Source organism: Drosophila melanogaster, chromosome 3R (genome assembly GCF_000001215.4).
Source record: "Drosophila melanogaster chromosome 3R".
Lineage (NCBI taxonomy): Eukaryota > Metazoa > Arthropoda > Insecta > Diptera > Drosophilidae > Drosophila > Drosophila melanogaster.
In genome coordinates, this window is record NT_033777.3 from 9,279,711 (window position 1) to 9,307,388 (window position 27,678).

At 41.8% G+C, this 27,678-nt stretch overlaps 1 protein-coding gene and 1 long non-coding RNA gene across 3 annotated transcripts in view, besides 2 other annotated features; one reads left to right on the top strand and one right to left on the bottom strand.

Annotated features, from left to right (window-relative positions):
* Positions 1 to 4,306: part of a mobile genetic element that runs on past the window's edge.
* Positions 4,165 to 4,815, top strand: lncRNA:CR46350 (long non-coding RNA:CR46350). Its single transcript, NR_163201.1, has one exon. It is a non-coding gene; the product is annotated as a long non-coding RNA:CR46350 (long non-coding RNA).
* A 9,116-nt stretch (positions 4,816 to 13,931) lies between these two features.
* Positions 13,932 to 27,678, bottom strand: part of CG8861 (uncharacterized protein) — a 34,870-nt gene continuing 21,123 nt past the window's right edge. The window contains exons 3-4 of one of the 2 annotated variants that reach the window (NM_001170096.2): positions 15,976 to 16,033; positions 13,932 to 15,841 (exon numbers count right to left, since the gene is read on the bottom strand). In NM_001170096.2, the coding sequence (NP_001163567.1) occupies positions 15,696 to 15,841; positions 15,976 to 16,033 (204 nt within the window). In that variant the 3' untranslated portion in view covers positions 13,932 to 15,695. The remainder of the gene's footprint in view (positions 15,842 to 15,975; positions 16,034 to 27,678) is intronic. The other variant, NM_141622.4, reaches the window with a different exon arrangement.
* Positions 24,874 to 27,678: part of a mobile genetic element that runs on past the window's edge.

The following is a 27,678-nucleotide window of genomic DNA, read 5'->3' on the forward strand; positions in this document are numbered from 1 at the left end:
CCTCTGATTAGCCTGAGAGCCATTGTCCGTGATACTGCGCGGGCACTATCTAGATAGGTTTTCTTTGTGGAAACGCAGCTCCAGATAGGCGCAGCATAAAGCAGCGTTGCCTTTGAAACCGCCACTAACAGTCTCCTAGCCGGCAGTCTGGGTCCTCCCACGTTGGGCATGATTCTCGCCAAGGCTGCTGCTGTCATTGCCGCTTTTTTGCTGGCATACCTTGCGTGAGCCTTGAACGAGAGCCTTCGGTCTATTAGAACACCAAGGTATTTCAACGTTTCTGCTGAGGCGATTTCAACTCCTTTGACTTCTACACGCATGCACTCAACGGACTTTCTGCTGCTCAGCAGGACTACTTCGGTCTTATGCGCAGCTATTTTAAGTCCGACTTTCTCGAGCCATTCTATGGCCGCCGTGATTGCCACGTTACTTATGTCCTGGAGCTCCGGTATTGTCTTGGCGACCGCTGTTATCGCAACGTCGTCGGCGAAGCAGTGCAGCTCCACACCTCTGGGCTTGCTAATGCTCAGTATTCCATCATACATAATGTTCCACAAGATCGGTCCTAGTACCGACCCTTGGGGAACGCCTGCAGAGACTTGGTGGCTTCTTGGACCATCTTCTGTTACGTACCATAACACACGGTCCCTGAAGTAGTTGCCAATTACGCCTCGTATGTAGTCGGGAACGCCCAAGTTGCGCATAGCCCCGAGGATAATGGGCCATCTCGCTGTATTGAATGCGTTCTTGACGTCTAGCGTGATGATGGCACAGTACTTCTTACTGCCGCCTAACCATCGGTTACCGTCGAGTGCTTTCCTGGCAGCGTCTGTTACGGATTTGAGAGCGTCGAGCGTACTTTTACCCTTTCGGAAGCCATACTGTTGGCCCTGAAGGCCTGTAGGACTTTCAGTGATTAGCTCAATGCGCGCGTACAGTATGCGCTCAAAGAGCTTGCCAACAATGTCCAACAGACACAACGGTCGGTAACTGCGTGGAACATTTGCGGGCCCCTTGCCTTTCGGCAGAAGGACCAGCTTCATCTTTTTCCAGCGCTTGGGGAAGACTCCGTCCAGCAGACACTGTTGGAATGTATCCCTGAAGACCTCCGGTCTTGCGGTGGCGGCTGCTTTGACGATCACGCCCGGGATACCATCAATGCCGGGAGCTTTGTTCGGTCTGATCCTCTTTGCTGCTTCGACGACTTCGCATGACGTGATGCACGGGAAGTCAGAGGCGGGGGGGTCAACAGCGGGTTGCCATAACGTGTGTTGGCTTGGAAATAGTTCCGACACGATGTTGGCCAGGGCGGCTGGGTCCTGAGGAGATCCTGCACCAGCGGAATTGAGTTTTTTCCTTACGACTTTGTAGGCGAGACCCCAGGGGTCGTCGTCTACGCTATCAATCAGGTCCTTAAAAGCATTCGCCTTTGCTGCTGATATGCCGTTCTTAAGCTCAGTTCGCTTCGCTTTATATACCTCAATGCACTGGGAGTGGTGCGGTTGCCCTCTAGATCGCTGCGCTTGCCTCCTCGCCTTGATGCATTCCGTCCGAAGCTGGTGCAATGAGTCACTCCACCAGTAGACAGGGGGCTTTCGTTTCGTGTTCCTTTTTCTCGGCATCACCGCATCACACATTGCTCTAAGCCTATCCATGAGCGCTGTCACCATGGTCTCCGCGTGTCCAATTATGGACTCCATGCCCTCGATCTGGTATGCTAGCATGTCTTCATCCAGTTTCCTAATGTCCCATACCGGACCTAGCGCACATCTTCGCTGTTTGGGTGACGGCCTCATTGTTCGGGCACCGAACGTGATTAGGTTGTGGTCGCTCAGCGTTATGTCCTCATGGACCATCCAGTTCGAGCTAGCCACTAGAACTCTGCTAACAAAAGTGACATCAATGAAAGATGTACCTCTGTCATTATTGAACGTCGGTTTGAACCCGTCGTTTAGCAATACGAGATCTAGCAGGTTCATGGCATCGATCACTGCTCGTCCTCTTGTGTTAGAGATTCGACTGCCCCATTCTGTAGCCCAGGCATTGAGGTCACCTCCGATGACTGTTGGTCTGCGCCCACTTGCATGGTTAACCAGCTTTTCGAGCATGTCCTCGAATTGCTCGGGACTGTCGCTAGGTGGAGCATAGCAGCTGTAGAAGTGGATTCCTCTAATTTTGGCGTATGCTATGCCGCGCATTGGTACGGTATCCCACTCCTCTACCAATAACCTGGATGTACATTTAATGGCCGCCTTGCCTGTCTCATCGAGTAGCACTCCTGAGTTACCCACACCAGGTAGGTATGGTTCACTCAAAAGCACTACGTCCGCATGGCGCTCCTTCGCTGTTTGAGTCAGGAGGTTCTGTGCTGCTGCGCAATGGTTAACGTTGAGCTGGATGATGTTAATTTCTTCTGGCATCATTTTGACGGCTATTAGCTCCTTTGGTGTTGGCTTTGTAGGTGGGGCATGCAAAACCACCCGTCGCGTGGTTCTTGTCCACGTCACTGCTGCAGATCAGGCATCTTGGTGGGGCTACGCAGCCCTTTGCCTTATGCCCATGCTCGCCGCACCGTAGGCAGCAGTCAGAGCGATCGACTGACTTGCAGTAGGGAGCTCGGTGGCCGAATTCGAGGCATCTGAAGCATCTTATTGGGCGGACGTCTTGGGCTATGCGGCAACGCGACCATCCCACAGTTACAACGCCCCGGTTGATGACCGCAATGGCATCGTTCGCGCACATTAGCACAGAGGCTATCTGGGTCCCGTCACGCATCCTGCGAAGGCCTCTTACATCCTCTGGTTCCAGGCGGATGCCCTGAAATTGGGAGACCAGGGAATTGTGAAGGTCCTGAGCCGTCGTTGTCTCGTCTAGTCCGCTGCAGATTAGCGCAGTCCTATGCGCGCCCGTGCGAACCGAAGCAATCTCTTTGAGCGTTGCTTCTAGCTCATTTTTAAAGCTGGGGATGACCTCCGAGGCTTTACCTTCTAATTCAAGAAGTAGTTCTCCCTGTTGCGTCCTCCTTATTTTACGCACGTGCTTGCCGAATTCGGTCAGACTCGGTTCTGCTTTCATCTTCCGGAGCATATCCGAGTACGTAACCTCACCCGTTTTTTTCAGGATTAGCGCCTCAGGTTTTTTGCGCAGGCGCTTGGGCTTCACCTTAGCCCATTCCTCGTCCTTGTTAGCGTCCTTGGCGACAGACGCATAACTTTCCGGTTTGGAGTCAGCCGTCGTGGGTAACGCCTTCCCGGTGGATTTCGCGGCAGATCGATGGTTGTCCGTTTTGCGGACCTGCACATTCGGTAATGCCTGTCTGGGTGGCGCCACCTGGCTACGCTTTGTCTTTTCTGCCTCAGTCTGTGTGGCAGTACTCCTTGGTGGGGGCTTCTTGTTGATACCCTCCTGTAACTCAATCGCTCTGTTATTGAGCGCCGATAGGTCCACTAGCACGCCCCTATCCTCGCTGGTTACGTGACGCCTAGTCTCGAACGAGGATAGAATGGCGGTGATCTTGGCTTTCATCATGTCCAGGATGCCCTGCAGGTCCTCATTCTGGAGCGTCGTGGTCAGTTCTGGCGAGCGATGCGGCGATCCTGATGGGGACTTCGCTCCCGCCCTTTGGGCCGGCACGCTGATGAAATCCATTGTCTTCAGGCTTGTGGCTGTCGTGGAGACTGTAGTGGCCAGAGTCTCCACCTCCACAGCTGCACTGCAGTCGCTAGCTTTCGGCGGCGGGGGGCCTGCTTGCTCACCTCCCCCTCCCTGGATTTGGGTTCCGACTCCTCTTATAGGGGATCTCGATAGCCTACCACTCCTCCTAAACGGGTCGTTGGGGTCGGGGGCACTGCCCCCCCCTGTTCTGTCCATCAGATATAAAAGGGGGACTTTGGCTTGTTGGTCCCCAGCGCTCCGTGGGAAATAGAACTAGCTTCAGTTCTTAGGTTATATTTCAAATTTTTGTTCAACTTAATTAGTTCAAATTTGAATTTGAATTCGAATTTCGCGCCCAACGAGCGCGCGGCCGAATGACGATCGCACCGCTGATCTGGCAACGCCAGTCTTACCAGCTCGTCGACTGCGAAAGGTTGGCAATGCTATCAGCTGTATTGTCTGATGCAGCTGATCTGATTTATTACCAGTTTACTGGATCACTCGTGAATTCCGGAACGACACCGTGACGCTCAGAAACGCGGCGCAAACCCCAGAGTGGATTTGCAGGTTTATGTTGCAGTTTACGGCTGACCGGACTCGTATATGACGAAATTCGCGCAGCGCAGCAAAAAGACGTGCGAAATACGCGGGAACTCGACACACCTCTCATCGCTCTGCTGGATGTGTCGTGCTACATGTGTTTACATGTCCTTAAACCTGCTCTCTCTTACAAAATAATGCAGCTCCTGCTGTGTTTACGTCAATGGCAGCAGCCACAGCACCTTGTTTTCTTCTCGCCATGTCCTTCGACGACTTTGACTGACTCAGAGCTCAGTACCGCCCACCAAACCCAGCCCCATTTATAGCCCAGACTGAAATTGAGGGTCTCAAGGCTCTGGAAATTGTAAGCGACACTGTGTAAGAGTGCAAGTAAGAGCGTGCGATATGTGTGTACGGCTTTCCTTTGTTACTTTCACGCGAGCTACTCGTTGCCAAGTTGCCTACATATTTAGCTTTGGTTACCTATGGTCGCCTCCTTTTAAGCCATAAACTTGCTTCAACTGATATTTAAGCCGTTGAAATATTTTAAATATTTGTAAACGAATAAATTTCTCCAAGTTAACATGCATTTTCCTTTTAACCATTTTAGCCAAACACATTAATTAGTTTTGGGAAATAAACGAGACCGAGTTTAACAATTCTTTGACTCTAATTTGTTATGGGAATGTTAATTTGGCCGAAAAACTTGCTCTTGAAGTCCATTTGATTTACAATGGAAACTTTTGTCAGAAGCAGTAGGCCAAGACCAAGTTAACTTGGCCAATTGTTTGAACTACAAACCGCAGTGGACTGCCCTGCAGAAATTTTCTGGAATTTGTGCAAGAAGTTTGTGCTTTTGTGTGAAATTAATTAAAGTCAAATTATAATGGGTAAGTTGCTTTGCTAAATTATGTAGCGGAAAAGTGCAAATGCTAGTCAATTATTTGGGTCGTTTATTGATTTTTGTAATATAGTGGGAAATGGGATTGCCATTTTATTTCTACTGATCTACTACAATCTGAAATTGGGGAAAGTGAAAATCTAAGCCAATAAATTTGGGTTTCACAGCAATTCAACATTCTTGAGCAGCTCAATTTGGCGCCTAAGTATAAGCTATTTTTCTCAAATGGTACAGATAGGTATGTACCTTCATGTGATGCATGATTATGGCGCTTTATTTGCATACAGCAAGGATGTTGCATTTAAATGAGACACGCACACATACACAGACAATCACGTGTATACAACGAGGTGCAACATTTGGTCTCACGTGCACGAAGGATCCCTTTAAGTCCTGCCTCGAGCGGCAAGAGCAAACGAAAGAGAAAGAAATAAGAAGACGAAGCAATGTTTAAACCGGTAAATAAACAAAAATCTGTGACACGAAATGAGCTCGTTGCTTTTGCTGTTGCTCTCTAAAGGATATCGTTGCTTGTGGATATGCATGTGTGGCGTACGTGTGAGCCTCTAGTGCAATTGCTTTGCCAGGACATTCTAGCCAGCTTGTGCAGGAAATGCATTAAAAGCGTGTCGCCCCCAAAGAGAAGTTCGCTTAAAAAGTGTGAACGTAAGTGTGTCATAGATGGGGCTTACTTATCATCAGAACATAGATGTGCAGAGTCTGTGGTGCAACGAGGCGTATGCGTAATATTACCGCGCGGGTCACTAAAATCTCAAGTAGTGGAGCAGATCTCGAACGGCAGATGCTATTTTACCATCAATGCGTCTCTGCTTTAGCAACAGTAAGTATAATTATGTATGAAAATGAATCGCCGACAACAGAACGAGTGTAATTGAAATCTGAGCTGCTGGGAAAATCATAAACAATTCTTGGAACTGTTCCAAAAACGGGTAGGAAAAACGAGGAAAACCCAGCCTAAAAATAAGAACAAAACAAAATGGAAATGACAAAATGCGGCTGCTGAAATGAAAGCGCTACGGGCAAGGCTAAAATAAAGATAGACGCTAATTCGAGAGCAGGGCTTTTGCTAATCAAGAAGCGCCTTAAAGCATGCTGCAGCTTTTGTTGCAACATGTACTTTGCATTTTCGGGCAATGCAGGTAAATTGCATTAGCATGGAAAAGCAAAGTTACGCATATGAAAAGTGCTTTGACAACGCCGCAAAAACACGCCCTCAAGAATCACGCCCTTCGGTGACCGTTTTGCATTAGCATGGCCATGACGTCACACGCTCGCCTTGCCACAGATGACGACGATGACCTTCAAATGCAACATCTGTGTTTGGGGGCGCAAAAAAAAAAAAAAAAATAATGCTAAAAGAAAAACTTGTACATTTCCTCTCGCTGCCAGCAAAGCTTTTGCCACATTAACGTCGTCCGTTTTTCTTTTTTTTTCTTTTTTTTTTCTTTTGCTCATTTTCGGCATACTCATTTCTTGGTTGCTTTTTTTTCATAATTTGCTTGCCTTGACTATTTGCCTTGTTGCGCATTTGGCATGGATTTAATGCCAGAATGCAGCTGCAGATGCTGTGTGTATCTTTGTGGTGGGCCAACATATGTTTGCCACCGACAAACTCATCAAGGCGAACCGTAGCTACACCAGACTGGCTAGAGCGCAATCTCGGCCAAGAGGAATGTCGGGTTTCTTTTGGTTAATATTTTATTTAATTACTACAGCTCAAACCCAAAAGCCCGCACACACACACACACACACACACACACTGCCATTTGGGCTTGTGGCTTCACTTTTGACAGCCACATTTCGGTTAGATTGGCATTGGATGGGTGGCATTGTCAAGGTCGGATTGGTTAAGAATGATGAGGTGTCCAAAGAAGCTTGGTCTCACTTTTAGTAGATGCATAAGTATGTGGGTTGGCCAACCTAAATTTTTAATTTTTGTCATTTTAGCCACCTTTTTAAGACCTAATGCATAGGTTAATGAGCGACAGTAGAAGCGAATTACTGATTGCCTAATTGAGGAAATATCCCCGTTCCTCTGATATTAATTGCGAGGCCAGGCCGCTCACTTTATCGCCGGGCTTTTACAAATTCGTACACCTGTGTAGCCATTAATATTGTTACCAGCAATTTGTCTCGTTCTTAGCCGGGATTCTTGCATACTCGTTGATTGCACGGCTGTTGGTGTCACGGAAATTCAACTTTTCTGATTTTTCCGTTCGAGCAAGTTAAAAATGTATGCTTTCACTCGCATGTAAGTCAAGATTGGTTTTGCCCGTTTCGGTTCCATAGCCATATTTGATTTGCATTTGCATTTCAAATCGCGATGGCATTTAAATTTTTAATCATATTTTTGTTTCCGCCGCGCGTACGGCTCAGTTGGCATTTAATAATTACCATGCGGCGTAATGTGAGCACGTCGGAGTCATCGAAAGTCGTTGGCGGTGTCACGACTCCTGAATTATAAATGCCCCACGGAAGTAATGTGGTATCCGCAGAAGTCGTGCACCGGAGGCGCAATTATTAACACTTGCCTGCCCGCCAAAGGATACTTGAAATCCATAGTCGGTTGCCCTCGAAAGTGGGGTTTCTTTACTTTACTTTAATGCTTTAAGTAAATAAGATGAATAAAGTATGACACCTGCTAAGAATTTACATAAGTATTAAAGTATGGAAATTGCAGATGTTTTAAGTCTTAAATTTTCCCTTTTTGTTTGATTGATTTTTTGAATATTTGTAGCTATAATTGTTTAATAAATATACTTTAATATTAAGTATACTGACTTCAATTTTAATGTGAGCTGAGATAGCTTTGGGTTAAACCACCCAACTGAAAGATGTGGGCAAACCACAAAGTGTCATTCCTGGAATCCGGTCCTTGATTATCTGCTCCTTGAACCTTGAGATCTCGTCGTTTCGGCAAACAGGCATTTTGGGCCTAAAACGCGCGAGGGCATTAAATTGGCTATTAATTACGCAACAACTCTTGGAATTCGAGGGATGACTTATGATTGCCTGGGGGGGCAAACTGATAACAAAGCCAGGCGATTAGGAAAGCAGCGAAAGTAAGGTCAAACTGTGGGTTTAACTTAACAGTTGTTTACATTTCACGCAACCGCAGGCAGTTAAATGTAACAACTTAATTGCATATTAAGTTGATTAAAATTGATTAAATATAAAGCGAGAAAAGTTTGCGCCGATCACCTTTGTGCTTTAATTTGCATCGATTTAATTACTTTCTTGTGCAAATGTACATACATACATGTACATATGAACCTTCGCCGCAATAAAACTTTTCCCTGTTAACCACTTATCTGTTTACTACCTCGAAGTGCCGGCAACGTTTGCGGCCAGCCACATGCAATCAAAATGAAACATTTTGCTGTTGTTTTCATTGCAATCGATTGTAATTAAATGGTATTGTAAGTCTGCTCATTAAAACAACACTCGCACATGCCATATTAAAGGTGATCATTGGCCAACATGCATACACAATTTTAGTCCCACTAGCGACCATGATTCAATCAATTAATGCATAACCAATTGTTTCGTAGAGCAAAAATTCAATTTCGGCTGCCCTGCATCAATCAATCTATCAATCAAACGGTCAAGATTGAGTTAGTAGCGCACCGCGAGCACTGCGAGTAGTTCGGCATCAATCAAAGTCACCAAGTTCGGCGTTTGGTGGCGAGTTGGTGACAATTTGGCTGGGGAGCTCCACTTTCACACCACAAATTGGTTTAACGCTTAGGTGGCAAAAGCAACCGCCACCGCACATCGTGCATAAATTACAAATTAAATGAATGGACAAGCTGTTTCAACCCTGAAAACAAACAAAAACCGCAGCAATTAATGCGATGGTCAAGGGTTCGAATCGCAGACACCCGGCAATTAGTACGTTTCTTAACTAGTTCAATTAGAGAACTCTTCTAGTGAAAGCAATGTAAACCATTCATTTTGACTAAACTAAGCTTGTATCTATAATTTTCTACGATATTCACAGTTTCGCGTGGTATAATTATATGACACATTTTTAATACCAAAGCTACCAGGAATAATGAGTTCCCTGAAACATTAGTTCTAAACGCCATTAATGTCCGCGCAATTGCGACCAAATTGGCGGCGCGGTGCAAACACGCACGTACTAACGCAAAACAGGAGTTACACAAAATTTGCATTAGACAAATGCACATTGCGGGCGCTAACTGCTACTGGTGATGTCGACCGAAGTGCGTAGTGGTGACCGCATCGACATTAGCAGCATTCAGTTTTCGCCCAGCTGAACCAACGCTTTTTCCACATCACAGCCCTTTTTGGCCAGGTCTTCTTGTTCGGCTTCTGGTCCGTTTGATTTGTTGCCACAAAATGGGCGCCGACGACAGGTGGGCGGTTTGTGAAAGAGATTTCAATTCAACACCTCCCTTTGGAAAATCAATGGGCTCATGGTTTTGCCGAATAGAAAACTGTGGCCAAAGCGTCCGTTCGAAAGTTCTCGCCCCGATTTAATGACGTAGGCTCAACTGGCTGGATATATATAAGCTCGTTGGACATGTTCGCGGTCAAAAGCCTACGGCTAAGATGTGGCCAGTAATTTCAATCTAAATTCAATGGGTTTCCACGAACTTCCTTTTATTTTCGTAGCCCTCTTATAATTGAAGAGCGACTTTATGTTGGCGGTATCATCGGTGGTCGTAAAACGCGGGGGAGAGCAAATGAAGCATCCTGCATAAAAACAAAAAGTCCAAACGGGCTTAAGCACCTGCAGAAAACACCAGCAACAATGCTGGTCTACATCAGCGAAACGAGGTTAAAACGAGTTAAGCACTTGAGGGCATGGCAGGAAAATGAAAAAAAAAAGGAAATCGCGCATTCGCCCCGTTGCCCGTGACGTTAACCGAATGCCAAAGCCGCCTGCACCGTATTTGTATTTGTATTTGGGCTTGGGACCTGGGCTCCGGTTGGAAAGGCAAAAAAAAAAAAAAAATGGAAGAAAAATTGACGAGTTTAATGAAACCTGAAGAGGTAAACACAGTTAAGGCTTCTCTGGGGAGTGGTCAAAGTGTAATTACACACACACATACACACACACACACACACAGCACACGCACATACTATGCGAACTGTTGGCCGCGCGGGTTAATTGCATCAAAATCTGCACAGTTCACTGAAAGCATTTCCCTGGCTCTACACGCCACCTCATCACCTGACCATCGCACCGTTCTTTTGGCTTTTGATTTGCCCCGGGCCTTATGTAGTGTCCGCAGGATGAAACTTTGGACGCGGCGGCCAACGAACGTTGGCGATGGAGATGACTACGGCGATGCCATAACAGCGTTAAGTCCAACAACTCGCTGTCATCATCATCATCATCACCACGATTATCACCTGCAGGCCGCAACCGGGCATCAAAGAGCGGATGATGGCGTGGTCGACTGGATTCCGAATGCGTCATCGATTAAAGATGGCACAAAAATGAGATTCAATAGTCCCTAACTGTTTAGTTACAGCTAGAATCATTTGCTAAGTTACTCATTCTTCATCTCTAAGATAATAATGAAAGTGTTTCAAGGTTTAATCCCTAAACTTATTCATGATAATACCATCAAGTGCTACCTATTCAACGAAAAAAGAATGATATGTTTATGTGAGATGCTAAGGATTTGATTAATTAACAGTTTCCTAGGATACCCAGCTTGTTTGGACATTAATGGGTCTTGTCTAATTGATATCATCCATACTGGCCGTACTTCGTCCCCACTTGCGGCCTGTGAATGCGGACAAATGTTGGTTGGTCGGCCACCAGTGCGTATACGTAATGTGTGTTTGAATAACTAAATGGCAGCCCAGCGAAAAGGTCAGAGGTCCTGGCCTTCAATTCGCACTGCAATTGCCACTTTAAATGGTCAGCATAATAATTATTATTAAGGCCTTGGATTAATGTGTGAAACAATTTTCAATTAAGAGCAGCCGAGGCGAGAAACTCAACGGATTGTCGCGAAGAATAAGACAAGAAGGCGGATAGCGAAAATGAATTAAATTAAAATATGAATTGCACAACAAAAAGAAGACCGGCAGATGCAGCGATTAAGCACGCGAACTGCAGCCGTTCGTTGTCCTTTCGTTGTTAATGACATGAAAAGGATAAAGCCTGCCTGCCGTCGACTTTTGCCTTTCGGACTTGCCACGCCTGCAACTGACATTGATAGGGCCCAGTGGAAAGCCAACAAGCAATTAAGCAGGCAGCTGCTTCTCATCCTCCATCGTGGCCATCGCGTCGGATTTCATCCATCGGAATGGCCGCCCATTTGCTTCGTTCCTTTGGAGGTGAGAATTGGCAGCTGTTTCATCCACTTCAGCTGCATCAACTGGTATGCCAAGGCTTCAGGATTTCGTGCCTCGACTGGCGCCACACAAAGGAAACTTAATTGTTTTTTTGGCCTTTCATTCTCCGAGTGATTGCATTAAGTGCTGTTAATTGCCAAATGGTCGGATAACTATGGTAATGGCCATTGCCTAAATGTGCTGATCTAGTCACTATTATATCAATTTAAATGAGTAGCTGGCTAAAACAAAAAACTTAACTGGCTCTCCATTCCTTTTGGCCAGTTTAACCCCGTTGGTCGGGAACTGAAATGGCAAATCGCCTCCAGGTTTTCACAGAATTCGTACGCTCCTCCACTGTCATTCATTAATTGGATGTGTTGCAGTGACCAGCTGGCCGCCATCCATTCGGTTGGCAGTTGGCCTTTTCGACAGTTGCCCGAAATGCGAGAACAAGTCAAAATCCAAGCGCATGTGGCTTACTGACATGGCATTCACATTCGCACTTCGCACTTCTCATTCTCGTTGCATTTTGTTGGTCAACAAGCTCTTGGCAGCAGAAGCGTTCATTATGGTTTTGTTTTCTTTAGCAGCACCGACTTGCCTCAGATTGGTTTAATTCGGTTTCGGCTTGACTGGATTCGCCTGGAGGAGCCTGGCATTTATTATGTTACCCCCAAGGACACTGAAAACAGGCAACGTCTGCGGGCAACACGCCAACGCCCACAAAAATGCTTGTGTTTGTTTGCCCGGCACACAAAGTGTCATAAATTAATGCTGTGTGGGTGTGTTTGTTTGTTTGCTGCCTTTTGTTCGCTTGTAGTGGTGCTGATTGTGTTTGCAAAAATTGTCAACATTATTTCATTCTCAGACACGTTGAAGTATGAAAGGAATTAACAAATACTTACAGCAGACATTGCCTGCAGAATTTTAGTTTTTGCAAATCGTTGTGATTTTTGGTGTTTAAGCCTGTGGTGGTGTTGTAATTTATGATTTAAATGCGCTTAAATCGAAAAATTATATCTTAGATGCAATAAAATTTACAAAATTTACTGTCGGTTTTATCTGAAATTTATAATTATCTACCACAATTTTAAGTACAAGCTGAAAGATTTAGAGCACGATTTACAAGCCCAAAAAGACACAGATATCTTTAAACTCATAGAACTCAAAACATGACTAAACGGAATACTAAACTTTAATGAATTTTGAGGATGCCTGCGATGCTTCACTAAATTCTCAAGCCGCTGCCATCTAGCCGTTTATCCTGGCGCTCTGATGAATATGCCAATATCCTTCAGACGGCCAGAGATCCTTGAACGTATTTTATTCCTTTGACTTTGGTCCTGCTCTTGTCCTGCGGAATACTTCGGGGCATACTTGAGTAGTCAAAGGAGCGGAAGCCACGCGGTCGCCTAATGAAGCGCACTTGCATTTTGAGTATTCATCCATTCCACCAATTTTTGGGGGAAACTAATCCATTTGACAGGCATCAAGGCTGCATTTATTTCGATATTTATGGCCAGCTCGATTCTTTTTTTTTTCACTCACTGTGCCGCGTAATTGCGCCAAATCCTTTGCTGGCACACACAGCGCATTCATTGTGCCTTCAATTGTTACATCACGAATTTTGTTTGTTAAGCTTCGCCCTAAGCTCGCCGCCTTCCCATTCGACCACGCCCCTTCGCCTACAACCACTGATGGCTGACAGGGAAAAGGGAAAAAAGTTGTGTTTGTCGCAGCGATATGTAAAACGCGTGGCTTATCCGGATTACCGGATGCTGGATGCTGGAGCGCACAAACATTAGCACAACTCTCTATTCTTTATTTATTTTCCCACAAGTAACGAAGGGCACCTAAAATTCCCGAGCTATATACAAATGTTTCACCGTTGCTGGGAGAATTTGTTAGCTAAAATCATGAAATTCTTCAAAATGTTTATATAGATTTTTAATATATTTGCGTAGCAAACAAAAAACTGGTAAAAACACGAGTCAAAGTGCAGAAATTGAGTTAGACTTTGAAGAGATTTTAACATGGAACTTCATATCCTAAGAATTATATTTATAGACTTAGATATCTAAGATAAAAGTTATATATATATATATATATATATATAAATTAATATATGCAACCCATTTGTTTCATTTCTTTCTTAGTTTTTGCGAGGATTTTCGAACAAAGTATCGCCACTAAGCGCAGAAAAGACCTCAATTCAGGCAATAGACTCCTGGGGAGACAAATATTTATTGCCCTGTTGAACTGCCGAATATTTCTCAGCCAAGGCTTAACTTGGCCATTACTCTTTTTTGCTCCAGTTTGTCAGAGCCACTTTGCTCCACTTGCCCCAGTTGAGTTCCTTCGACTGAAGTGGCCCTTGAGCAATGGGGCTCATTAATTCAGTTGTTGGTTGCGAAATGGAAAAGAATACTAAATTGCTTTACTTTTTTGTTTGTTTTATTGAAGTTTATTACTAAAAATTTAAATTAAAATGTTTATTGGAAATACATATACCATACATATACATACAATTATTATTAGTGTTGTAATTGTAATTGCAATTGGAATTTTCTCGTTTTGTGTAAATCGATGAGAGTGTAAAATAAAATGATTGCATTATAAACGAGTATGTGGCCAAAGCAGATAGATCGCTCGACAATTTATTATTGCAAAATGTCAGAGAAAATTCAAGTGGTTATAATAATATAATTAAATGAAAATCCGATTTACTCATTTTGTTAAGTGGGCGTTTTTAATCATATGCAAATTATTCAAAATGTGAGCATTAAATACTAGTACACAAGCTGCTTTGGTTTCGAGGAACTAACATTTAACATTTGTATATGTATAATCGCATCTCTTTTTGCATATTTCACATGTTTGGTTTTTGCTTTAATATAGTGAAAGCCCTTAGATCTAAACTCTAGGTTTTCGTAGGTATATATCGTATGAGTTGTTCATCATATATGTTATAAGTATAAGTATTAATCATTTGAAAATATTATTATTTGTAAATAATTAAAAATGGAATCGCATAAGTGCTCTATATAAGAAAATCGTTAAGAACTTTCATGTTAATTCACTTGGGTTCACTAAACGCTCGGTAAATCTATATAAATCTATTAATTAGTTCTTTACCTACGTTATGCCGAATGGTATCTATCTGAGCTAGACTTTGCTACAAGTATTTTATTCGTGAAGATCAATTGGTATAATCATTGCGTTGTTTTACTTTTAATATTTAATTTAGAATCTCATGAACAGTGGAGTGAAAACGTCTTCGATTTTCTTTAGTGTTCGCTTCTACTATCATAATTCGTACGACCTTAACTTTACTTTCACAATTGCATTTAACAAACATTAGTTTTGTTTTCTTCTAATTTTTGGTTCAAACAAAAAACCAACGTTTTCTTGATCGGTTTTATTAGCTTATGAAATAACATAGAGTGAAAAGATTTCCAGCAAATATTACAATACCAAAGTGCAAAATCACAGACCCCAAAATAAACTCACTGTGACTTTGACATTTGCGTAATATTTGTGGTCCTATATGCAAATCAAATAAAAAAAAAACAAACAACTTTCGCGCGCAGAATTCGGGATCCTAAGTATTTAATTACTACTTTTCGTTATTTAACCTTAGGTGTACTATAATTAGTATGTTCATGAAATGCGTTCAATACGAATTCATCGAAATTCATTGATGTTTATAATTCCTCAATATGATTGCGATTCCTTATGTACTTTCGACAGCTGGCCTTATCTTAAATGTAATTTTATTTATCATTATTTTAATAATGTGTTTTCGTTTCTTTTTTTTTTTAATTTTTTAACACGGTTTTAGTAGTAATTTGGCATTGCAATTGTTTATTCCTTGTGAATATGAATTAGTTAAGCTTTTGGATGTTTCTACACCCGTTATTTATCATTTACCAACACTTTTGTGTTTTTTTGGGAAGACAGACAGAAATACAAAGCCTCAAAGTAATAACAGCAAACATGTTGGCCAAAATATATATTTCATAAATCGCATAAGTCAATAAATTCCAAAAAAAAAGTTTCGAATGATAATTTTTCTTGTAATCGCTTCTTAGTTTGATTAGGTCCCGTTCACAGAATTTTGTTTGTGCTTTTAATAAATTTTTGAACATAATATAAATGCTAACGCTTGAAATTTTATACATTTTTCACTTGCTGCAAAATAATACAGAAATCAAGTTAAGAACCGAGCGAAGATTGGCTGGATCACCTGAGGACCCACTTAACGTCGCGTATTCCAAAAATCAACGAATGTTGGCCAAGCCACCGAAAGGATTGGCAGGGTCAACAGGATGACGGAGTAGGCCAATTGGGTGCCAGAGTTGCATCCGTCCTCGGTGCAGCAATACGTTTGTGTCTCCCAAATTTCTAAAACAATAAACAGAATTATATATTTCGTAATTAGTTAAGTTCGAAATTCATTTAATTTCGCGGTTTATTTGCCTAATATTATGCCCAAATAAGTCGAAAAGGCTAATCACTGCACCTCCACCTTCACTCACCTTTTTCCACACACTCGGTAGCACAATCGCGAACGGTCGACAGTTCACTAACATATTTCTGAAAAAAAAAAAAAAAAAACGAAATAGAATATTACAATTTGCAATTGTGGTTTTTGGATTCATATTTGCGACAGCTTAATTAAATATCAACCGAGTCCAACTGCAAATGCAGTGTCAATAAAATACAATTCTGCTGGCCAACAGGGCGTATGAATGACATTAAGTTACATTGCGTATATGAATGTTTATGGCTTTCGCAATCAATACCAGTAAAAATAATCAGCTCGAGAAGTCGATTATATTGCTCATATTAATAAACATAAAGAAGGGATTTATGTCGAGTTCATAATATTTAAATATGCAAATATTTCATTGAATTTGTCAATTTAATAACCATTACAGTCAATATTTCGCAGCGTAATGTCATAAATATGCACAACTGATAATTGTTAAATTCGAATATTTTCAATATTGATTACTTAATTAATCCGTCAGACTTTAACATTTAATTAATCTTGTAAACATTTATCAGGTAAAAAACCAATGACGATACAAAAGTTCTAAGGAAAAATGATTTTGATGTTGATGGACGTTTAATCAACAAATTTAATTATCCACAGCCTAGTTTGTTTCTTTCAATATGAGAATTTACTATTTAGTAGAAAAATGGGAAACTTGCATTTTTAAATAAGTTAACATGTAATCGTCTGGGCAGACCATAAACTCGAAGTAACCACAAACAGAGCCACCGAAGTTTATAGTTAAAAATAAACATTTTTACGACCTAATTCTGTTTTGCAACATGAGATTAAAAAGGACAAGAGTCCTTTGTTTTGATGGCATAATGTTTGCTTTGCCGAATTGAGTGCCTATCATGATAAGTAGGTCGTAAGTAGGTTATCTCAAGAGTCCTGCTGACCCAAGTAGATTTCAATCAAATCCTAAAATGGCTTTCCCCACTTTGATGTCTAGGTATTTGGGTGAGAATGCAGTAAAGAAATTATATATTTCACTCACACATTTTTGAGGAAAGATCGGAGTTTTGTGGTCTAAGCCATTTTTGATGCTCTTTTAACGACGACATCGTGAGTTCAACAAGGGGACACTGTGGCACGAATAAATAAACATAAAACACATCGTACAACGACTTCGTAATGTACTTGCAACCGAAGTTACAACCGCAAGCTGGTTTTTGCCATATACTCGTATGTATATATATATTTTAGCATATGGCTGGTATTAAAGTTTACGACAACATAAGCGGGGGACACTAAACACACACAGAAATATTCGCCGGGTCGTGTTCTCCAGCAAGGACATAAACTCCCCTTTTAAACTCACGAGTAAATTGAAAAATGGAGCCCTTCTAAGTAGGCAGCAGTGCTACCAGTGCTTTGCGGCCCATTAGCCAAATAATAAACATGTTCAATAATTACCCTGGGGTGTGCGGCATAGGAGTGTTATTCTTTAGCCGCAGCTAACAACAATGCACATGCCACCTGGCATTGTGCAACATGCAGCAAGCATGCAACCAACATTTTGCCCGGGGATAGGCAATACAAAACACGTGTTCGCACCAGCAGGATGCCACAAGAAAGCAGTGCTGCAGGATCAAAAGTGGTAGTAGGTGTTGGTGGCAGGACCAGAAGCCGGGGGGGGGGGGGGAGGGGCACAGGAGCAACGGAAGGCAGTCAGCCGAGGCAGCTTATGGGGCACTTAAACCGCTTAATCGATTGAGCCGAGTGGTGGGGGTGCTAGCAATGGTGTTACCACCATCCGGACGGACGGACGATGTGCAACAATCCGAGTCGTGAACCCCGGCTGAGCCATTCCGCAGCACTTAACGACTTTGCGTGCTTATCGCCCGTTCGTATATGGGCTGCAGTTCTGCAATTCCAGGACATCTGCAGCTGGCACTGCACATTGGCAGCTCATACTTTATGTAACAGGTCCGGCAATGGTGACCGCTGTAATGGACCTGCCACTTGCCGCCACACGCAGCAAAAAACGTAGTTAAAAACCAAATCAAAGTATCAGTACCAGGTTATTGTTTATTGAAGCTGGAAGGTAGAGAACCAAATTCGATTGTCCCTGCTACACCATAGGATTCTGTTAAATATTTATGAACATATAGTGTCGGTAGCTAATAGAACAAGCTTGGCAATACTGAACAGAAAACATCAAATCCTATATTCCCATTTTTTTGGGAGTATGTACACAATGATATTAGAACCGTTTTGATAATCCAACTATTGATTTAACTTCAAACTCATATTATCCGCTTATTTTTCTGTGTGCCTTTCCATTTATTATTGTTGATCTTATTAAAATGAGACGACACCTAGCATATTACAGCACGTCCTTGTCCCCGCATAAATTGTGCTACTTACGTGTGGCAAGCACAACCCAACACAGCTGCTGGGTCTCTAAAAGGGTGAGATCCATTACTTTAGGCGCTGCCACAAAGTGCCTGCCTGCAAGGATTGTGGGGCTAAGTAATGTGGCTAATATAGATAATGAGGGTATAATCACCAGGGACACAAACACTATGCTGACAAAGGAGCTACTCCGTCAAATGGAATCTCAAATGCCATATGAAATGTCCATAATTTCTTATGCAATCCACCAAGTGACTTGCCACCGAAATTTTGGCAAACTTAATTTCCTATCAGTGAGCCAGTTGCACAGATTTATGCATTTGGCCTAGTTTAAAAATGAAATGCGAACTGCAGAAAAAGATTGGCATGGGCGGTGGTGGGCGTGGCTATGGTCTCTCGAGCACGTCGGTCCAAAATGCAGCTCGGCATGTTATTTGGTTGTTAGGGCAAAAGTTGGGCCAACGGAAAGGAAAACACGAAAAACGTAGAGCAGAGCAATAATCTTGAGACAGTCGGGTAAAAGTTCCTTCACTGCCTGTGCGCTACTTTCACTTAAGCCAGTTATATCATCTCTTCTGCTTAGTTGTGATTTGAACAACCGTACAGCCAAGCCTTAGTATACAACCCATTGGTTGTATATCCATTACCCCAAAAAAACCCAAACCTATCCAAGTCAAGCAGACAGCAACTGATGATGACGTTGATGATTTCAATTTTGCATGCGAGTGACAGCAAAATGAGGAAAAAGACGTCTAAAAAAACTAAAAGACGCAACTTGCACAAAAATGAAGAAAAAAGTGGTAATGACAGGAAAGTACTGCCATTGCAAAAAGGAGAAAAAATGAAAAAACTGAATTGAAGTAGTGTCTTTCAGAATCGAATAGGAAAATACCCGTCGGTCATAGAGAACATATTTTTGAGGGCAATAAAATGTACTAAAATTATTACAAAAATTCTAGCACAACTTTAGTTTATAAATCAATAGATTTGCTTTCGATAGCGTGATAATATATTCATACTACTTTTGCAAGTAGAACTTATTATTGTATAAAACTGTATTATTATATATACTGAAACATCAGATTTCAAATTTATTTTGCCATAATAAGCATAATACCCACTTCAAGGGTATAAAAACGAAAATAGACAGAGATAAAGAGACAGAGAGAGAGAGAGGGAGAGGCAAGTAAACGAGCCACGACGTCATGAGTGGCAATGGCAACTTTGAACAGTGTGTATGTGTGAGTGCACCGTGTATGTGTGTTTGAGTACGGACAGGTTGCAGGCATCGTCCTTTAGCCATTTATGAAAATTTCAAGTGTTCGGGGGCAAGATGACAGCCTCTTAATCTTGAGTGGCAAGACGATGATTTGCCTCAAATCATGTGTGCTCCTTGCTCCTGGCAACTGCATGTGTCTTTAATGGCAGATACTGCACGAGGAGCTTATGGAATGATGCACGATTATTCACAATTTTATTGTCATAACTCAATTGCTTGACTTCTCGGGTAACAACATAATAATGTCACCTCAAGAAATCACTTAATGGATTTTGTTATGCAAATGAGTTTATGGATATTTCGCATTATCCTTGAACCACTCCAAACCAGTATTATGCCGACCTCGTTAATATTTATCTAGGAAGCTGAATAAATCCTTTCAACATTCCGTCATTAAAATCATCAACTACGCTGGTCACGAACTCGATTGCGAAATCCACTCGAACATTTTTGCGAAATTAATTACAGAGTCGTGACTTATCAAACGACCATCGCCATTTGCATTCGAATAGCTGAATACAAGGATATGACTTAAAGACGCAAACAAATGAGCGCTTTAATTCAATTTCAAAATACATTTTTCGTCCGAACAATGAGCGGGAAAGTGAGAAGTTCAGTCATGTGAATGGCTAAAAGAAACGCAATGAGGCAGACACTGGCACACAGAGAAGAAGTGATCAGGGAAAAGTGCAGTGCGAGACATTTTTCCTTTTGGAAAAGCGAAATCGAAATCGAAAAAAGGGGGGTCCCCGGGCAACTTTCGGGTCTCATATGCATTTGCCAAACATTCGCCTTCAATTATTAAGGCAAAACTGTGCCCGGCTCAGGTGTTGTGACAGCCCCAACCCAGTTCCGCCTAAAAAAAAAAAGGATAGGATGGAGCTCCTGCTTTCTCGCTTCACTTGCCACATTGAATGAGCACGAAAAGTTACTCTACTACCATACTATACGTATACATATATATGTATGTATATACATATATATATATATATATATATATGGCCGAATGCAGCCTCGCTGCCTCTGCTCCATTATCAAAATGCAATTTCATCAATGCTGGCTTTGAGACCTCAAAAAATCCGGCCAGCAACAAAAATGTTAAAATGTCTGAAATTTGATTTTCCCTCCAAGAGCTCAACGCTCTGCATTCTGTTCTGGCACTTTGGCGTGCAGGCATCGCATCACTTTTCAGTTTTCAGTTTTCGGTATTGGGCTTTCAGCAGCGGCTCATTCACGAATCCCACGACCCCATTTGGCCATCTCTATCCCGATCCGAAGCCCAATCCTTGCCAGCAGCCAAGATTCACAAAGCGAGCTGCCAGGCAAACACTTTTCGGCAGTGCACTTTGTTGTAGAATGCAAGCCATGGCAACACCATCAATCCGTTTTGGGCCAAGAATTTTATATATATACATGTTCATCCTGCTAAAGTTGAGTTCTCCATTTGCGGGTCCTATATATATACATATATGTATGTATATATTTTTGGGCATATATTATTGGGCCGCGAGGCGGATGGCGTAATGCAATAAACTGATTCTGTCTACATGTCACTTATATGAGAGCCAGCCGCAATCAAGGACAAATTGGTTTTGAATACGAAACCGCGCCAAAGGGCATCTTTAAATTTGGCCTTAGCTTTTAATTAACCACGGACAGCAAATCAAATGCTTTTATCAGGGAAATAAAAGTGAAGCCTTTGGATTTTTATGCATTTTCTGGTTATAAAATTCTATATTACATTACATTTACAAAAATAAACCATAAAATATAAAATTTTATACTTCTAGGAATTGTGCATAACGAATTCATCGAAATATTTATATTGCCCACGCAAATAAATTAAAAATAGAAACGGGCTAAAGGTGAACGCTTTTCTGCGAAATGGAGTTTAAAAATAAATTTCGCTGAGGCTAACATTTAGTTTAATGGCACCATTTCGGGATAAGCCTGACAAGCTGATATTATGTGCAGCAAAAGTTCAGGCGAGTCCATCGAAATGTCACATCAGCTAGATTTCCCAACTCAAAAAGTGACGCCTCCTCTAAGGCGATACTCAATTGGTGCCCTTACATTGCCCTCATCATTGTCAGGTTCACCTTTTGGCCCAGCTAAACCATTTGACCCACATCGCACCATTTGCCACATACAGATAAAAGGGGCAAATGCTGATGCGTTGGCAGAACGAGAACGTGCCACAAGCATTTGTGCCACTTTCTCAAGAGCTGAGATTAAAAATTCTGTCTCAAACAAAATGCAAATGTTTGATTTCGTTTGCGGCAAAGCGATTGGTATGGCAGGCCATAACTTTTGGCCGATAAGTAAAAGCAAATGTGTACTAATGCATGGGCAAACAGCAGCAACAACAATTGCATTTTATGTCCTTTTTTTGTGCCACACACACACACAATGGTCAACATGGAGCGACAAGCGGAAGCCGGATGTATTGTCATTTATTTACAATGCCAAAGCTGCGCCTGTCCAGCACACTTATCGTCCGGCCATTATGTCGATGCTCTTCACAGCATCCAGTTTCCACTTGCCAGTGTGCAGAGACCAGTGTCCATGTGGCAAACAAAGGCAGCTGCTGCTGCAGTTGCAACTGCAGGCTGCAGGAAGCAAATCCAAGTGGATAATCAAGTGCTCGAGCGGTAAAAACTACAAGAAATAGATAGAAATGCCGGCACACCACTTCCCCTGTTCACACATTTCTTTGTATATCCTTATCCTTACAAACTTTTATCGATCGGAAAACTCCTTCGGCCGGACTCGGTAAGTATTTATTACAACACTTGACCACCGGCTTAGGTTTTGAGTTTGCGGGTAATCCTCAAGAGTCAAAGCAAACATTACGTAAGGCAAGTATTTTGCCATTTAAATAATTTACAGTGGGTAGTTACAGGATGCGATGTGCTATGCACGATAGATTTATTGATTTGAATTATATAAATATATAATGGGTAATAGTTAAGCTTTCCTTCTCTCTAAGAAAAACCCTTTCATGCACATATCACTTAGGGAAATAAGTAAATCGCTTGTCTTCCAAGACACGTTATGAATCGTCAAACACTCTGCATTGGGCTTGTTCTACTAGTAGCCACCATTTTCTCGGTATGAGTGGTTACATGGAATCCTCTTGTGCATCGGCAGCTGTTGGGATGTCAACATGTAATTGACACCAAAAACGACATCTCGGGGTTGCAGAATGCAGTGTCTCCAATGGACTTATGGCCACTCTCCTTGGGCAAAACTGTGGGCAGGAGTAGACCATTAGGTCCTTTCAACGCTACCCACTCTGCTTAGTGTCAAGCTGTGTAGTTGAGCTGGGAAACATGACGATGCATCATGCGTTATTGCAAGAGGGTTTTCCATCCCAATCCTGAGAAAACAATAGGAGGTGGGAGGTTCTGCATCTCGGGTTACATGAAACAAATAAAAACTAACAGACCATTAGTGGGAAAAAGTATTATATTCAATAGTAATATCTAGTGCGCGTTTCCCAAAAAAAGTTAGTATAGTTTGTATTAACCAACGTATCGAATGATTAATTCAATACGAAATGCTCTAATTATACAATATCTCCATACTACAAGTATTAAATCTTATGAATATTTTTTTCCGCACACCCAAACTTTATCGGAATTCATTAGTGGAATAGTTTTTGGCATGCTTATTAAAAGCAATATTAAATATTCATAGATAGCGATGTACGAATTCAATAAGCACATTTAGCCCCCATAAACTTTACGTCGCCAAGTTTGCCTACGTGAGCAAAAACGACCAACTTTGCTTGCATTAATTTGCGTTAATTTCAAGAGCCAGGCCAAGTTGAACGCATGGGCCAACTGAAGGCATAGGCAATAGCCAAGGAAAAGGCAGGGCACGCGACTTGGGCACGCAACTTGGCCAAGTCCAGCACCGGCACCTAGTAGTGTAATTAAATTTGATAAATGATGGCACTTTGACCTCGGCCACCGCCCACTGAATCGCAGCCCACTGGGCAAATGGCAGCCAGCCAGCCAAGCTGACGAACTGATTCTTGGAAATTGCTCAAGTGTAAACGATCTGCGATTGGCTTGCATTCGATTCGATTGTGCCAATTTCATCGGACTGATGACAATTATGCGAGACCCGACAGTTTATGAGTTCTTAGTGTGTGCGACAGCTGGCCTTTAATTTATGGCGACTAATTTATCAGGCCGAAGGAAAATTAATTTGCAACAAAACTTGATTAATGTCGGTGTTTATGTCGGTATGGCTATGGGTATGGGTGCTTTTTTCCACTTGAACTCCGAAACGAAGAAGAATCGGTAATTAATTACACATGGAGCGCCGCAAAGTATGCAGTGAAACCGAGAAAGCAGCCATGCTTGCGTATTGCGTATACGCCGTGTGACCCAGCTTTAAAGGATTGCGCTCGGGTATGCGGGTCTGTCTATATGAGCACAGCATTTACATGTCAAACAGATTTATTGAACTTAATTGTCTTTTAATTGCGGCATTAAACACAGGTCGCCATTTTCTTGTTGCCCTGACCCACCTGGTTAGGAAGTGATTTCAATTAAATAAGTTCAAAGCCAAATTGCAAGGCTATAAATAAATGGCAAACGAACAAATGGCGGACAAAGGAAAACTAATTGAAAATTAGCCGGTAAATTCCAAAACTGACATGTCGATAAATCTCTTCTTCTCTACAAAACATATTTTCGCACAGTCCATATTGGCCTTCTCTGTGGACGTTATGACACAAATTCACAAATGCTATATAATACAATATATAGGGTTAAATTCTACGCCTTTCATCTAAATGTTTATTTTCAATAAAATTTTAGTGCAAATGCATGTGCAATTATTGATGTGTTTGTTTTGCCATGGGTTATATAACAACAGCCTTTGTTTGTGCTTGCACATCATTTGCCATTCAAAGTGTAGTCAGTAAAAACATTTTCAATCAAATTTGCATAAGCACAATACAAATATAGACTTTAAATGGGCATTATCACACCCTTGGGTATCTGACACGTATCGAGGTAATCAATCAATTAGACCATCAATCACCCAAAGGGACTAAGTTTTCGGCCAACTATGTGAATATACACATTGATTGATTGTTGCTGTCTTGTATTAAATGAAATTAAAGTGTTAATTTGGCAATAGCATCGCAGCATTTGGGCCACAACAGCTGGCAAAAGAAATTACCAAACAATCGACAACTTTTCTTTGGTCATGGCGGTTGCCCTTTGTAGCATATTGGACTAATCTACCCTAAGAATACAATAGATGATTGGGTATAACATAGCGTCAATACATTGTGACACTTTGTCATAATAAATATAAATATACAAATATACAAAAAGACCACCAAAAACTACGTAAGCACTCCAGCGCCCCAGTAATACGATCTAACGCTTATACATAAGCCGATCGCGGAGCGTGGGAATGCTGAGCATGCACTTTGCAGCTCAAGTGGTCAATGCCTTCTGCATGCATATGTATATGTATAAATGTAAGTAAGAATACATAGATATAAGCAATGTATGTGCGGGTTAGCTGAACCCAACTTCAGCACACTTTGATCATTCGAATAAACAGATTCAAACAGAGCAGAGGTTCTGAGCTCGGAAAGCAAATCTATTACATCTATTACATGGCGACCGTGACTCGGTCTCGAGTCTGTCTCTGTGTTGTGTGTGTCCGTGTATGTGCGAGGGTCTTTAAACGGTGCTAACTGTGCTGCAAGCGATGTTCGCGCTGCCTGCTGCATTTTCTAATAAAATGCGTTTGAGTAAAACAAGATAACTGTGCACCAAACCAGATTGTGTGGCATGCCACGTGTAGCAGCTGATGACCAGACAGCAAAACGATCAGCAAGCACCAAACGCACAAAAACACACAGACACAAGCGGCAATTGATGGCAGACGAGCCACAATTGACCGAGGCGCAACCCGAGGTACAGAGGGACCAGCCAACGTTGGGAGAAGCACTGGAATTAAACCCCGCCGATGGACCGCGCCCACTCACAATAGCTGAGTACCGGGCACGTCAGGAGAAGCGCCAACCCAGGAAACATAAACGCTCTGGACGTAGAGTGAAATTACTACAACAACGCCGACTGGTCAAGGAAATGACCCAGTTGGCCAAGGAGGAATCATCCCGACAACGCTACAAAGAGCGTCTTGAGGACATCGAAAGCAAGATTTCGCAAGGTGCGAAACAACGCAAACGGGCTGCATAAATAAATGCCAATGCCCCAATTTGCCTTAATTTTAATTTCTAAACCCAAGCCGATGCGGGAAACCGCTGCTTGAAAAACATTAATATCTGTTAGGCTTTTTACTAACAATGCGGTTGGACAATTTTTTTTTATATTGTAAACAAATATGTGAGCCAACCACATTTATTAACAACTAATATTTCCACGTCTCCGCTACTGAGTATATATATATTCAGCTGCAAAAATTTTTTTTAATGACAGAATATAACAATTCTTATCTTCATTTAACGTAAACATTTTTTTTTATTTTTGATTTTCTAGAAGAATAAATTAATATCATAATAATGAGAAAAAACTCATAAATAAAAAAAAAAAAAACGTTTCATTGAAAATAAACAGAAAAAAAATGGGATGGTTTAGCGATTCTAGTGAGGCAAAGGACAATACTGCCAACGTAGTTAATAACGTAAAAATTATAGATCACACAGACGATATAAATGCGTTGTGGATCTTATTGCTGATCATTACAATAGTACTACTTCTACAATTTCTGCTTACAATTTATGTTAAGCATAACAAGATCATCAAAAGACGTTATATGAATAGGGCAAATCGTTTAGACCAGATTTAAAAAAAATAATATGGATTAGAAGAAAGCTTAATAAAAACTTTTTTTTTACGACAAGAATGGAATGGAGCGAAATAGCGATACGAATAGACGAATTTCGCTTCAGGTTCGATAAGTCTTATAAATGTATCAATAGAGACGCAGTAATAAAATCCGAAACTTTGAAAAATCATATAGAGATATTAGTAGGAGAATATAATAATATAGTTACATTAGTAAATAAATATGCAAATAGGCTCACATCTGAACATAATAACAAATGTTTGAGGGTTATAAAATCCCTAAACACAAGATTAAATAACATCAGAAAAAGAAGGCATATTCTGATAGATGTACCAGAAAGTCTAAGTCAATTGGTTGAATTCAACACAGACCAGTTCAAAGAACTAGACGAATCTGTTCAATCAAGCGGCGCTGAGTCCGATAGTGACATTGAAACGCTAGAAGGAAGCGACCGAATTGAATTTAAATCTGAACCAATAAAAATTTCTGAGATGGCACAGACATTGATAGAATTTATCAGGCTAGCCACATCTCTGATACCAGAGTTTGATGGTAAACCAGAAAATCTACAAAGTTTTTTGGATGCTCTAGGTCTACTAGATAGCTTAAAGAGCACACATGAAACGACAGCAGTAAGCCTAATAAAAACTAAACTTAAAGGCCATGTAAGAAACCTTATAAGTAATGAGCAGACGATTGCTGCAATCATTACCCAACTGTCAAGTGCAGTAAAAGGAGAATCGGTAGAAGTGATATCTGCCAAGCTTCTGAATCTACAACAGAGAAATAAAACGGCTAACCAATACACCCAAGAGGTGGAGAAACTGACAAAGGCCCTTGAAGGTGCCTATATCAGTGAAGGTCTCAGCCAGTCCTTAGCAAATAAATACAGCACTACAACAGCTGTAAAAGCAATGACACAGAATTGCTCCATTGATAAGGTAAAACTTATCATGCAAGCAGGCACATTCACAAACATGAATGATGCCATCTCCAAATTTGTAAACAGTTGCACAGAGATAACAGGTCAAAGTAACACTGTACTCTATTATCGACGAGGTGCAAATAATTATAATAGAGGCGCCCGGGGTTATAATCGTGGAAGAAATAACTACCACAACAATTACAACCGAGGCAGCAATAACAACAATAATAATAACTATAATAACCGTGGAGGTAGGCGAGGCCAAAACCAAGGGA